Genomic DNA, 13,885 nt, shown 5'->3' with positions numbered 1-13,885 from the left:
AGCAGCTCTATCAATTTAACCTTTGTCTCAGCCAGGTGGGAACACTCTGCACAGCTCATCCAGAGCCCCTCGTCCCCTTCCTGGGGGCTGCATCTTAGGGCCATTGAGCTAAGCCTCTCCTACACGGTCGAGGGTAGCAAGAGAAATATAGCATGGATGTGGAGACAGCAACATGCCGTGCCAATCACCTTGCACCCTGTCTGCCCAGAGAAATGCCAACAAACCTGTCAGAGGCAGCCTGTTGGATCCCCCCTGGGAGCTAGTTTCATATCCTGGGCTGTACTCCAGATGTCAAGTCTCAAATTGGCAAAGACTGTAGCACCCTTTTATGGCTAAGGTTTTGCCCAGGACTGTGTGCTCTATAAGGAACACATTGCACCTCCCTCCCCTCAAGAGATCTCACTGATTTTGCTCTGGATGGCTCCAAATTGGATAATAATGCTGAGATCATTCTAATCTAATAAGAATATAGGCAGATGTAGCAGAGGTATGGATCATTTAATCTAGGCTAACTCAGCAATGAAGTCTTACCATGGCCAGTACAGCACATTTTCTATTGACCCAGTTTAAAAATGAAAGGGCGGTGTAAACATTTCTACCAAATCATTTATTGTTGAAAACATTTATTTACAAAATTCACAAAAAAAAAGTGGCAAAACATTGGGGGATAAAATCAGTTAGCAAACATTACAAAATGACTACTTCTGGCTTTTAAGAAATAAAAGTGACCATTCTATTGTTAATTCAATAACCACAAATGCAATTTAAATCAGAGCAATTCATACAACTTTATCTGGAAGTAAAAGATGGTATATTTAGCCAATTGTGCTAGCTACACAATAAAGTGTCATTTTGCACGATTCCTCCTGTGACTTGGTAGTTGGTACGCATGTCCAGCATTGACAGCTAAAATCCATGGCTTGGTTTCTCCACATGAAGAATGACTAAGAGTTGTGGAAACCTCCACACTAGTTTTTAAAGTTGGAGTTCCTTGTCCAGTCTGATGGAGCTCTAGAAAAGTCTACCTTTAGCAGAAGATGTTTCTCTGCACCTGAAATAAAGATAAATGACAAACTGAGAACCTGAAACATTCTGAGGAGATTATAGTTCAATACCTTTCCCATGATTTGTATGTTTATGTTGATTTCAGCAATCTTGACCACAGGTGTGACACACTGACCTTCATGGTGTTTTGGGTCCAGTGTGGCTTGGAGCCTCTTGCTGTTCTGTCTCTGATGGAGTGTTGGATGGACCCTCCTCCTTCTTCTCAGCAGACAGGAAGTTGTGAATGGCTTCCTCAATGTGGGGCCTGAAGGTGTGGTTAAGCTTGGGATCCACCACCTGGGTGATGATTCTGTCCACTCCGGACTCCAGCATGCCGGACCTGACACACCAGAGACAATACATATGACTGTCACATATACCCTAAATCTGTAAACATTGGCACCCTCATAGATAATATCCTTACCAACTTGCATTCCAAATGCACCTCTGCTGTTTTCAACCAGGATCTCAGCCTCATTGTCTGTATCTGCTATCGGTCCACGGTCAAACGACCACCCCTCATCACTGTCAAACGCTCCCTAAAACACTTCTGCGAGCAGGCCTTTCTAATCGACCTGGCCCGGGTATCCTGAAAGGATATTGACCTCATCCCGTCAGTCGAGGATGCCTGGTCGTTCTTTAAAAGTAATTTCCTCACCATCTTAAATAAACATGCCCCTTTCAAATAATGTAGAACTAAGAACAGATATATCCCTTGGTTCACTCCAGACCTGACTGCCCTTGACGAGCACAAAAACATCCTGTGGCGGACTGCAATAGCATTGAATAGCCCCCGCAACATGTAGCTGTTCAGGGAAGTCAGGAACCAATACACACAGTCAGTCAGGAAAGCAAAGGCTAGCTTTTTCAAACAGGGTTTTGCATCCTGTAGCTCTAACTCCAAAAAGTTTTGGGACACTGTAAAGTCCATGGAGAACAAGAGCACCTCCTCCCAGCTGTCCACTGTACTGAGGCTAGGTAACACGGTCACCACCGATAAATCCATGATAATCGAAAATTTCAATAACCATTTCTCTACGGCTGGCCATGCTTTCCTAGCTTTCATAGCTTTCCTATGCTCTCCTAGCTACCCCAACCCCGGTCAACAGCTCCGCCCCCGCAGCTACTTGCCTGAGCCTCCCCAGCTTCTCCTTCACCCAAATCCAGATAGCAGCTGTTCTGAAAGAGCAGCAAAACCTGGACCCGCACAAATCAGCTGGGCTAGACAATCTGGACCCTCTCTTTCTAAAACTATCCACCGCCATTGTTGCAACCTCTATTACCAGTCTGTCCAGCCTCTCTTTCATATCGTCCGAGATCCCTAATGATTGGAAAGCTGCCGCAGTAATCCCCCTCTTCAAAGGGGGTGACACTCTAGACCTATATCCTTCCTGCCTTGCCTCTCTAAAGTCTTCGAAAGCCAAGTTAATAAACAGATCACTGACCATTTCGAATCCCACCGTACCTTCTCCACTGTGCAATCCGGTTTCCGAGCTGGTCACGGGTGCACCTCAGCCACGCTCAAGGTACTAAATGATATCATAACCGCCATCGATAAGACAGTACTGTGCAGCCGTCTTCATCGACTCTGTCAATCACCGCATTCTTATCGGCAGACTCAATAGCCTTGGTTTCTCAAATGACTGCCTCGCCTGGTTCACCAACTACTTCGCAGACAGAGTCCAATGTGTCAAATTGGAGGGCCTGTTGTCCGGACCTCTGGCAGTCTCTATGGGGGTACCACAGGGTTCAATTCTCAGGCTGACTCTTTTCTCTGTATACATATCAATGATATATCCACCTCTACGCAGACGACACCATTCTGTATACCTCTGGCCCGTCTTTGGACACTGTTAACTAACCTCCAAACAAGCTTCGATGCCATAAAACACTCCTTCTGTGGCATGCTTTACAACCTTTCGCTGCCCGCACACGCCCGCCCGACTAGCATCACTACCCTGGACGGTTCTGACCTAGAATATGTGGACAACTACAAATACCTAGGTGTCTGGCTAGACTGTAAACTCTCCTTCCAGACTCATATTAAACATCTCCAATCCAAAATCAAATCTAGAATCAGCTTTCTATTTCGCAATAAAGCCTCCATCACTCATGCCGCCAAACTTACCCTAGTAAAACTGACTATCCTACCGATCCTCGACTTTGGCGATGTCATCTACAAAATAGCTTCCAATACTCTACTCAGCAAACTGGATGTAGTCTTTCACAGTGCCATTCCTTTTGTTACCAAAACCCCTTACACCACCCATCACTGCGACCTGGATGCTCTAGTCGGCCCTCGCTACATATTCGTCGCCAGACCCACTGGCTCCAGGTCATCTATAAGTCTATGCTAGGTAAAGCTCCGTCTTATCTCAGCTCACTGGTCACGATAACAACACCCACCCGTAGCATACGCTCCAGCAGGTATATCTCACTGGTCATCCCCAAAGCCAACACCTCCTTTGGCCACCTTTCCTTACAGTTCTCTGCTGCCAGTGACTGGAACTAATTGCAAAAATCGCTGAAGCTGGAGACTTATATTTCCCTCACTAACTTTAAACATCAGCTATCTGAGCAGCTAACTGATCGCTGCAGCTGTACATAGCCCATCTGTAAATAGCCCACCCAATCACCATATTGTTTTTATTTACTTTTCTGCTCTTTTGCACACCAGTATCTCTACTTGCACATCATCATCTGCTCATTTATCACTCCAGTGTTAATCTGCTAAATTGTAATTACTTCGCTACTATGGCCCATTTATTGCCTACCTCCTCACGCCATTTGCACACACTGTATATAGACTTTTTTTTTTCCTATTGTGTTATTGACTGTATGCTTGTTTATTCCATGTGTAACTCTGTGTTGCTGTTTATGTCGCACTGCTTTGCTTTATCTTGGCCAGGTCGCAGTTGTAAATGAGAACTTGTTCTCAACTAGCTTACCTGGTTAAATAAAGGTGAAATAAAAAAAAATACTGGCATTAGCAGGAACACCTGATTGCAATCCAGACTGGGTACATGATCTTAACCATTCATGTGCAGATGGCACTGTTTTTGGCTTGAAAACGTGATTTAATTGTTATGTACTGTCAACAACTACAATGCATTAGACATTTACAAGCATAATTATAATCATTTATAGTAGCTACTCACTGCACGACGCTTTGTCTTAGCACATTCCGCACTTGATTTTTGTTGATTGATGGGTTCCAGTCTTGAGTGTTCAAATGAGTAGAGACGAAGTTGTCAACTTTCTGTCGTAGATTCTGGTAGGCAGGCTGATGACAACAATGACAGAAGCACGTCATTTACGTTACCCATTGATCAATAGCCGGAACATTACCAACAGCTGGCTAGCTAGTTAGCTAAGCTAAAAACAACAACGTGGGACAAATAAAGCGGAAACTATTTGCTAGCTAACGTTAAATAGCAGGCTTAAATGAACGTTGATAGCTAGTCAGAAAAAGTTGAAAGCTAGATTAGCTACCTTTGTATCCACATCTGCCAGGCAGTCTCTGCGGAACTCGTCGAACAGGCCTCGGTTCTTGAGATGTTCCACGATGAGCCCGATGAGCTGCGGATCTCCGGGGGGAAGATTCACTGCGTTACCGACACCCTCCGCCATACCGGTGTTTGTTGAAATTCAGCCCGTCAATTAGTTTTGTACATATAGAAGTGTAGCAGTATCGAAATAATTTCAAGAAATTACACAAAATAACTGCTGGTGGCTCTAAAACCTAGCTACATTATTTAGCAGTGTACACAAGTACCAACATGCTATGCAATAGGAAGTCTCTTACGTTGGGTGCGTTCGTAAATTAATCAGTTATTCTGCTCGTTGCAGACTCAGACGGGAGTGATCGGAGTAGATAGCCAGAGCGAATCTACGAACGTGCCCATTGCGTCTTCTTCTTTAACATTCTATGTTACGAGCATGATGGTAGACTACACATATTGGTGTATTTCCGCCACCTACTGTACGGGTTATTAAAACATTTATTACATTGCGGGAAGAGGCACATTGTATATTGGGATATGTAGTATTTACTTAGCTAGTTTTACATTTAGTTTTGGTTTACAGAGGGAATGAACTGTAATATTTCATGGTTACACACCGTTCTACCTAATAACGCCCAAATATGCTAATGACAGTGAGTATGACCAGATAATTTGCATGATCATTTTTGAGGAAACAGGTGATATAGAGTACCACAGTATGAGTCATAATACCCATAACACCTAGCAGTCAAACAGGGAAATTGTTCCAATCGTTTTTCCACCATTCATTTTTCCCATATGAGATTTTAGAAACACTTTTGTGTAGGTTACCCTGGTGTGACGTTTTGATAACCGTGTAAATCTCTCTAGGACAAGGTGACGTTTATCAATATTGGGTTCTTCAGAGGGTGGTGGGGTCTGCCTAACGCATCACCGGGGGCACACTACATGGCCTCCAGGACATCTACAGCACCCGGTGTCACAGGAAGGCCAAGAAGATCATCAAGGACCTCAGCCACCCAAACCACAGCCTATTCACCCCGCTACCACCCAGAAGGCGGGTGGTGTCGCTCTTGCTGCTGGTGATTTTCTGATCCACCTCGACACAGACATCAACATTCTGTATACATCTGGCCCTTCTTTGGACACTGTGTTAACTAACCTCCAGACGAGCTTCAATGCCAAGTAAAACTTGCTTTAAATGCAAGTAAAACTAAATGCATGCTCTTCAACCGATCGCTGCCCACACCTGCCCGCCCGTCCAGCATCACTACTCTGGACGGTTCTGACTTAGAATATGTGGACAACTACAAATACCTAGGTGTCGGGTTAGACTGTAAACTCTCCTTCCAGACTCACATCAAGCATCTCCAATCCAAAAATTACATCTAGAATCGGCTTCCTATTTCGCAACAAAGCATCCTTCACTCATGCTGCCAAACATACCCTCGTAAAACTGACTATCCTACCTACAAAATAGCCTCCAACACTCTACTCAGCAAATTGGATGCAGTCTATCACAGTGCCATCCGTTTTGTCACCAAAGCCCCATATACTACCCACCACTGCGACCTGTATGCTCTCGTTGGTTGGCCTTCGCTTCATATTCGTCGCCAGACCCACTGGCTCCAGGTCATCTATAAGTCTTTGCTAGGTAAAGCCCCGCCTTATCTCAGCTCACTGGTCACCATAGCAGCACCCACCCGTAGCACGCACTCCAGCAGGTATATTTCACTGGTCACCCCCAAAGCCAATTCCTCCTTTGGCTGCCTTTCCTTACAGTTCTCTGATACCAATGACTGGAACGAACTGCAAAAATCACTGAAGCTGGAGACTCATATCACCCTTACTAACTTTAAGCACCAGCTGTCAGAGCAGCTCACAGATCACTGCACCTGAACATAGCCCATCCAACTACCTCATCCCCATACTGTTATTAATTGTATTTATTTTGCTCCTTTGCACCCCAGTATCTCTACTTGCACACTCATTTTCTGCACATCTATCACTCCAGTGTTTAATTGCTATATTGTACTTATTTCACAACCATGGCTTATTTATTGCCTTATCTTCCTTATCCTACCTCATTTGCACACACTGTATATAGACTTTTTCTATTGTATTATTGACTGTATGTTTGCTTATTCCATGTGTAACTCTGTGTTGTTGTTTGTGTCTCACTACTTTGCTTTATTTTGGACAGGTCGCAGTTGTAAATGAGAACTTGTTCTCAACTTGCCTACCTGGTTAATAAAGGTTAAATAAAAAAATATATGTACAAAAAAAGGTGAGGTCGTCACTTTAGAGGCTTCTGCCCTATGTACATAGTCATGGAATACTGGTCACTTTAACAATGTTTACATACTGTTTTACCCATGTTATATGTGTATACTGTATTCTAGTCAAGGCCTATCCTTTTTAACTGTTGCTGCACGTGTTCTATTATTCAGGTATACTACATATTGTATTCATATAGTGTCCATATTGTATATACATCCCATCACATATACAGTGCCAGTCAAAAGTTTGGACACACCTAATCATTCAATGGTTTTTCTTTATTTTGACTATTTTCTACATTGCACTTTGCACATTCTCAATTATGTCTGACTCATATTGTCAGACAGCATTTTCTGTTTATTTGAATATTAATTCCAAATGCCTCTTTTAAAAACCATTGAGGCAATTGTTGTTTGGAAAACTATTGGCCAAGTTGATGATTTATAAAGAACTTGAACGTGAATGTGTTTGCAAGGCCTAGTTGTAAAATAAACTACAGAGACATGATTTGGCCTTGCAATTATTTTCTCTAATAAATGTAGTTATTGTAAAGTGTGGGTGTGGTCTTTAATTATGAAGTCAACTGTAGTCTCAATTTCCAGGAGGAGCTGGTTGCCAGGCAACTAGGGAGAGGAACCATGGTGACCCTGAGGGAGGGAGGGGGGAGGGGACAAGAGGACCTGATGAGGAGGGCCGTGACAAGTATATCAAATGTATTGTAGCATTGGGTCTATTTAAGTACACAATGTCCTTGTAGGCCTTGCCCCAACTCATGCTTTCTGTCATCTGGGGCGACGAGGCAAATGGCCCAGGTACGCAAGGATAATACCAGCCAGTCAGCCCTTCCCCCGTCAAGAGGTCAAAATGCCCCTCTCTCTCTCACACACAGTTCCCAGAGGACTGACTGCTAAAATGCATGTGTGTTAGAGTAATATTATGGCATCCATGTTTGGTATCTATCTGAAACGTTTTCCCTGCAGAGAACGTCGATGCCATCTATATGGATGTATGATCTCTGTGGTAACTTGTATCCATTCAGAGTGAACTCTAAACTACTGTAAGCAAGAGAGTTGATTGTCTTTTCAGGAATTCTACCTTATCTGTGTTTCTCTCTCCAACCCTCCAATCGTGACATCTCTGGGGACCAGATTCTGCTGGTCCTGTAGGTCTGAGGCTGAGTTACACTAATGCTATTGTTCAAAAACTCCAAACAGTCAGCGCAGATGATGCTGAGTACCATTTTGCACAATGACGCTGTCGGTGTGATCAAGGTGTTAGGATATGTATGCCTAGAATAATGCCTGGTTAATGCCAGTAATGCCTTGTAACATATCATTTCACCTTGTATTATGGAACTCGTTCATCTTACAATGTTAATTAAATACTTGCTTTGAAATTCGTTCTCATTACTATTTCTTGATCTTAGTCAGGTACTCATAATACTTGATTGCACATTGTTTTACCATAATATTAAAAGTATTAAGTCAGATTTATTTTTATGTAGATTGTTAAATATTATTTAGCCCTATAGCCTTCTATGTATTGTGGCTGGAGCCTGAAGGCCTGGTTAATTTGACTCTCATTGGAAGATGAAAAATGCAAATAGGCCAAATGTGAATTGACAACCCTTCTGCAATTGTCAATGTGTTTGGAGAGGTAGAGGCCAACCAGATGATCTCAAACTTCTTTTTCAGACACTTCTTTACGGCATTGTCTTTTTCACTTGCAGTTATGCATATTAATCCATTGAATTAATTTCACAAAGTACCCTCGGGATGGTTCAAGCAAAGTAATTTAATCTCAATAAAGGTTCAATTTAATATGAAAAAGTAATTTCATCTTCCAGATTTAGGCCACAAGGTGGTGACATAACATCAATATGTGTCAGAGTTAAAGCAGAGGTTTAATTATGCAATACCCTCTAATTTATTCTCCATTTGTAGTTGACAGTTTTCGACATGTGCAGCGGCATATGTATCTTTGATCTTTAGAATAAGATATTCTGTAATGGCCACCAAATAACAAAAACAAAGCACTCCGGCAGAAACACATACGCACGCCCACACACACAATTCTTAATGGAACTAGTCCAATGCCAATTTATCAGAATCAGGCAGGCCTGGTGTCATGTAATCAGGGGTGCACTGGGACAAGAATTCGGCCCTGGTATTTTATCCACACCAGCCTACATCACTGCGCACGGTGTCAACTCAACCCACACATACAACTCAGACCCTACACCCTAGTTAGACACAGGCAGTAGTGCTGATACATAACATTGGCAGTACAGTACAGTACAGCGTTTTTCAACCATTTCTTTACCAGTGACTGGTGAGACATGGTCCTCCTCATCTTTTTTAAGCAGCGCATGTTTAAAACAAATGCAATATGTAAAAGCACCACTGGCAATACAACTCATAAATAACAGTTGTAGGATCTTAATTTAAGACAGTTTGGTCAAGCAGGAACATTTTATTTGATATAATCTTTAACTAGGCATGTCAGTTAAGAACAAATTCTTATTTATGACGGCCTAGCCCGGCCAAACCCTAATGACACTGGGCCAATTGTACGCCGCCCTATGGGCCTCCCAATCACGACAGGTTATATGATACAGCCTGGAATCTAACCAGTCACAACAGGAAATGTGAATTGTTATGTGGATTATAATTAATGGACATTTTTGTAGGAGTTGATACATTTTTCACAAGGGAAAATCAAGTCTGAAATTTCAAAGTGGAAATTACAAACTTCTGAAGCCTTTTTAAACCTCAAATTCTCTACATTATCCTGCAACAGGGTGCTCAGAATAATGTTTTATCCTCCTATGTCTGATTGAAAATGGGCTAATGAAATGTCCATCGCCCAAATGATTTTACCTGTTCAAGCGCTGAAAATGATTGTGCTTCTTCACATGAAGGTGACATATCTGAGCATACATTTGCACCACATTCAGTAGTAGGCTATGCAAGCCATGGAAAGGCAAACATCCACATATTTAATCCAAGTTGCTATTTCCAAAGCACATCTTTGATATTTGTGTAAAAAGAAAAAATGCTGCATAGAAAATCCAGAGCTCCAATCATAAAACCTATTCTGGAAGATAAAAACGTAAACCAATCTTTGAGAAAAGTTATTTTATTCATTTAACAGAAAATCCAAGTTGCACATGCTCAATACCCCTGCCTGCCCTGTTTGTTATTATGGACGATGCGAAGGGTGCAGATTGGGTCGTCAGCGGTGGTCCCTTGGAGTCCAGACCCAAAGTGGTGAGAGTGTTGGTCTGTGATCCACTCAAAACTATCAATACATACATTGTGAATCAAAATTATGATATTGCAAGAAAATATTGCAATTCCACATAACCATACCACAAGGTAGAGCTACTTTAGCTGCTTCATCATGACGAAAGAACTATAGTAACTGAAACTAAAGTTAGACAGATAGCCAGCCAAGTTGCTAACATATAAACTCACCCCATTCCGTGCAAATGTGCATAACCGCGACATTCAAATGAGGCTTCAAAGAAAACTAATTGGACTGTGTTGACTTCAAAATCGGGGGTGTGAACTGGGTTTCTATTCAAGCGTTGATCGACATGGCTCTATAGTATTGGAGAAAAGTTGAAAAAACGGACCATCCATTACATCGTGGCGTGTCATGTCGTAACGTACAGCACGCATAAAGCTACTATTTCTGTTTTACAATCTCTCTCCACCAGGTGTAGCACTTTTCTCATCGCTTAAAAACAAGAAATGGACAGTGACGGGGGTAAGGGGGATTACCTAGTCATTTTTTTCGTCATCATTGCATGCGATCATCATTCTCAAAGCCTGTTTTACATCTAAGACCACTTTAGCACCGCCCCAAAAACCCGATTCAAATTCGACACAAACTTTCAAATAGGTATGTAGTGACACATTATATAAACTCTTTATAGTGTTTTATTTTCATTTTAGAGGTGATGGACAGATCTAGTGAAAAAAAGCAATTTTCCCACATGACAACTGTCCTTCTCATTAGCACGCATTAGTTTCGCTTCCCCACCCGCCATTTTTAAAAAGACCATTGAGGGCTCATTGCCTGCTTGAATTATGCAGAAACGGGCAGCGTTTAGGTCATGTAATTTATTTGTTGGAAAGGGGAGCAATTGTGCTTTACAATGGTATTGACATTACAGTTGATCTGGAAGTATTACGTTTTTGGGGCGCTAAAATAAGGGCAATTGTACGGACCAAGGCGATGTACGAGTTTACGTTAGTTAGTCAGCAAGCTAACTAGTTAGCATATATTAACTAGTAATATAAAATACGCCTAAACGTTTTAAAACATTAGCGTCACCTTGGTGCTTGATAGGGGGGTAAAAAAATATTTCCCCTGAAGGGAAGGCAATTCCGTTATTTGTTAGCTAGGCTACCAGTTAGCTTTTACCCCCCTATCAAGCCTAGCTAGCTAGCCCTACTGCTACTGGACAAATTAGTTAACGTTATTGATTCAAGTTACTAAGATAATTAAAACAGATCTCAAATTAGCTACTAATTTTAGCATTTACTTAATTGAGATATTTTCTGAACAGCTTCTTACTTTGTTTCTCTAGTTGTCAGTTCAATCACACCGTTTACGTTTATGCACTCATTTGCGGCAGAAAATACGTAATTCTTGTTGCTAGGCTACAAGTTAATGCTTTTTTTTTGCTTGCGGTTTGCGTGTGCCTTTATCCAGAAGTAAAATACAAAAATATAGGCCTAGTGCCTGAAAGAATGATATGGATTTAATATTTGTCAAATTATTGAGCATGTCCTCAAAACTCAAATAAGCATCAGAAAGTGTCCCTATTTAGCATATCAAAATGCATATCAAGGTCCTGATATGGACCTCAGCCAAGAGAATATGCATAGTATGTGCTGATAAAATATACTATGTTGGCCTAATGTCAGTATTTGTCAACATATAAAGCAAATAAGATGTCCACATAGGCCTATCTCAGGATATCTAATGAGTCCATATCCGTCCATATGATATCCGGAGGGAATCCCCAAAAAAAGAAAAATATGGATTTCATATTTGTGAAATTATTGAGCATATGCTGAAAACTCAGAAATGCATTAGAAATCATCCTTATTTTTAGCATATCAAAAAGCATATCAAGATCTGGGATATGGACCTCAGCCAAGGGATGCAAATGTTTATATATTTTTTATTTGATTTAACCTTTATTTAACTAGGCAAGCCAGAACACGTTATTTTTTTACCATGACGACCTATATCTGGACTCAATGTAGCTTCCTATCTTGAATGTGCTGAGAAAACGCATATGCTATGTATACAGTCAGTATTTGTCAACATAAAGAGAGAACATAGGATTTCACTTATCCCATGTTATCTAATGAGTCCATATCCGGCCATAGTAAATGTCCATGTGTGATATTCTGAGTAATCACAATATCAAATTGGTCTTAAAGACACGTCTGGATTCAGAACTTGTCAATGATATAGTGGATATCCACAAAACTCCAAATATGCATTGGAAATGGTCTGTATTCTCTAGATAATCAAAAACGTGTCATGTAAAGATATCCCCTGACATGGACCCTTTTCGCCCAGTGCAAAGATATGCGACTTTGTCAAACCGAAGTCAACGTAGTAGGGAGACAACCTACCTCCAGTTACCAAACTGCCATCACTGTTTACCAAATGCTTGGTTATTATTCAGTGCTTTGACTAGGTAGGATGAATCAAGTGCAACTGCTTGGGATGTGGCTGGCTGGCAGAAGCAGCAGGATGTCCAGTGCTACTGTCGGTAGTGGCGCGGCTTGTCTTGCAAATTCAGCGCAAATTCAGCGCACACAACATGCTATAATAGAATTGTGTTATTTGACCCGTGAAATGAAAAGCTTAAAAGAGTGTTTGACGTGCATCTTTTTTTGACACACGAAGACCAAAAATGCGTGAGAGCGCCGCTCCGTATGTGAAAGCAATATCAAATATCTTGGTAGTAAAATAGTTGCTATTGAGCTGAATATTGAAAGTTGAGAAATAAAATGCCGACAAAAAGCTGAGACCATCTCTATTCGACAGGGACAAGTGGGCGAAGCTTTCAAAGCTGTGTTTTTCGTTTTGAAATGTTAATAAATGATGAACGCAATTTTTCTTTAGGGCTAGTCATGGAATGAGAGTTGCTCGCTCATTACAGCAACAGGCCACAGAGAGGCACAGCTGCAATGCAGACACGTTCATTACATGAGCGTATTGTACTTTACTGTTTGACCATATCATGGTTTTAGCCCCCACATAAAATAGGACGTTTTGAGTGGGGTAAAAATGTGCTCTTTCTCTTGTTTATGATCAATGATCTTGGCTGTTTAACTGATGAGGAGTTGGAGCAGGTCTCTTTGCTGATGCTGTGGTTGACCTTGAATGTGAGTTTGCCGACCTCAGAAAACCAGGCCGGCCCATCTTGGTAGGGGGCCAGCCATTAATCAACGATCAACCAAAAGCTCATTATACAGTGAGGGAAAAAAGTATTTGATCCCCTGCTGATTTTGTACGTTTGCCCACTGACAAAGAAATGATCCGTCTGTAATTTTAATGGAAGGTTTATTTGAACAGTAAGAGACCGAATAACAACAACAAAAATCCAGAAAAATGCATGTCAAAAATTTTATAAATTGATTTATAACGACTGAACTCTCTGTAGGGTCTGGAGACCTACATAGAGGACACTCTAGCTGCAGGGTTCATTCATCCTTCTGCCTCCCCCGCCGGTGCAGGGTTCTTCTTTGTGGAGAAGAAGGACAAAACCCTGCTCCAGTGCAGCGACTACCAGGGCCTCAACGACATCATGGTGAAGAACCGCTACCCGCTACCATCATCTCCTTGGCCTTCAAGCCGCTCCAGGGGGCCACCGTGTTCTCCAAGCTGGACCTACAGAACTCCTACCACCTGGTGCTGATACGGGAAGGGGACGTGCGGAAGATGGCCTTCAACAAGGCCAGCGGTCACTACGAGTATTAACATGTTGATCTTCGTCTTCCTCGACGTCATCCTCGTCTTCTCCC

General features: G+C 41.9%; 1 protein-coding gene and 1 long non-coding RNA gene across 2 annotated transcripts; both read right to left on the bottom strand.

Moving 5' to 3' along the window:
• Positions 1–588: 588 nt before the first annotated feature.
• Positions 589–6,113, bottom strand: bod1 (biorientation of chromosomes in cell division 1). Its single transcript, XM_090192778.1, has 4 exons — positions 4,537–6,113; positions 4,203–4,327; positions 1,181–1,384; positions 589–1,051 (listed from the first exon to the last, which is right to left on the bottom strand). Exons 1-3 carry the CDS (start codon positions 4,672–4,674, stop codon positions 1,183–1,185), a joined length of 465 nt encoding a protein of 154 aa, XP_090048904.1. The 5' UTR covers positions 4,675–6,113; the 3' UTR covers positions 589–1,051; positions 1,181–1,182.
• A 3,836-nt stretch (positions 6,114–9,949) lies between these two features.
• On the bottom strand, positions 9,950–10,619 carry LOC149979216 (uncharacterized). Its single transcript, XR_016484763.1, has 2 exons — positions 10,304–10,619; positions 9,950–10,127 (listed from the first exon to the last, which is right to left on the bottom strand). It is a non-coding gene; the product is annotated as an uncharacterized LOC149979216 (long non-coding RNA).
• Between the last annotated feature and the right edge of the window lie 3,266 nt (positions 10,620–13,885).

This window comes from Oncorhynchus mykiss, chromosome 12, assembly GCF_057628025.1.
Source record: "Oncorhynchus mykiss isolate SJ-2025 chromosome 12, ASM5762802v1, whole genome shotgun sequence".
Taxonomy (NCBI): domain Eukaryota; kingdom Metazoa; phylum Chordata; class Actinopteri; order Salmoniformes; family Salmonidae; genus Oncorhynchus; species Oncorhynchus mykiss.
Note: the sequence above shows the minus strand (reverse complement) of the source record. Positions and strands in the feature narration are given on the sequence as shown.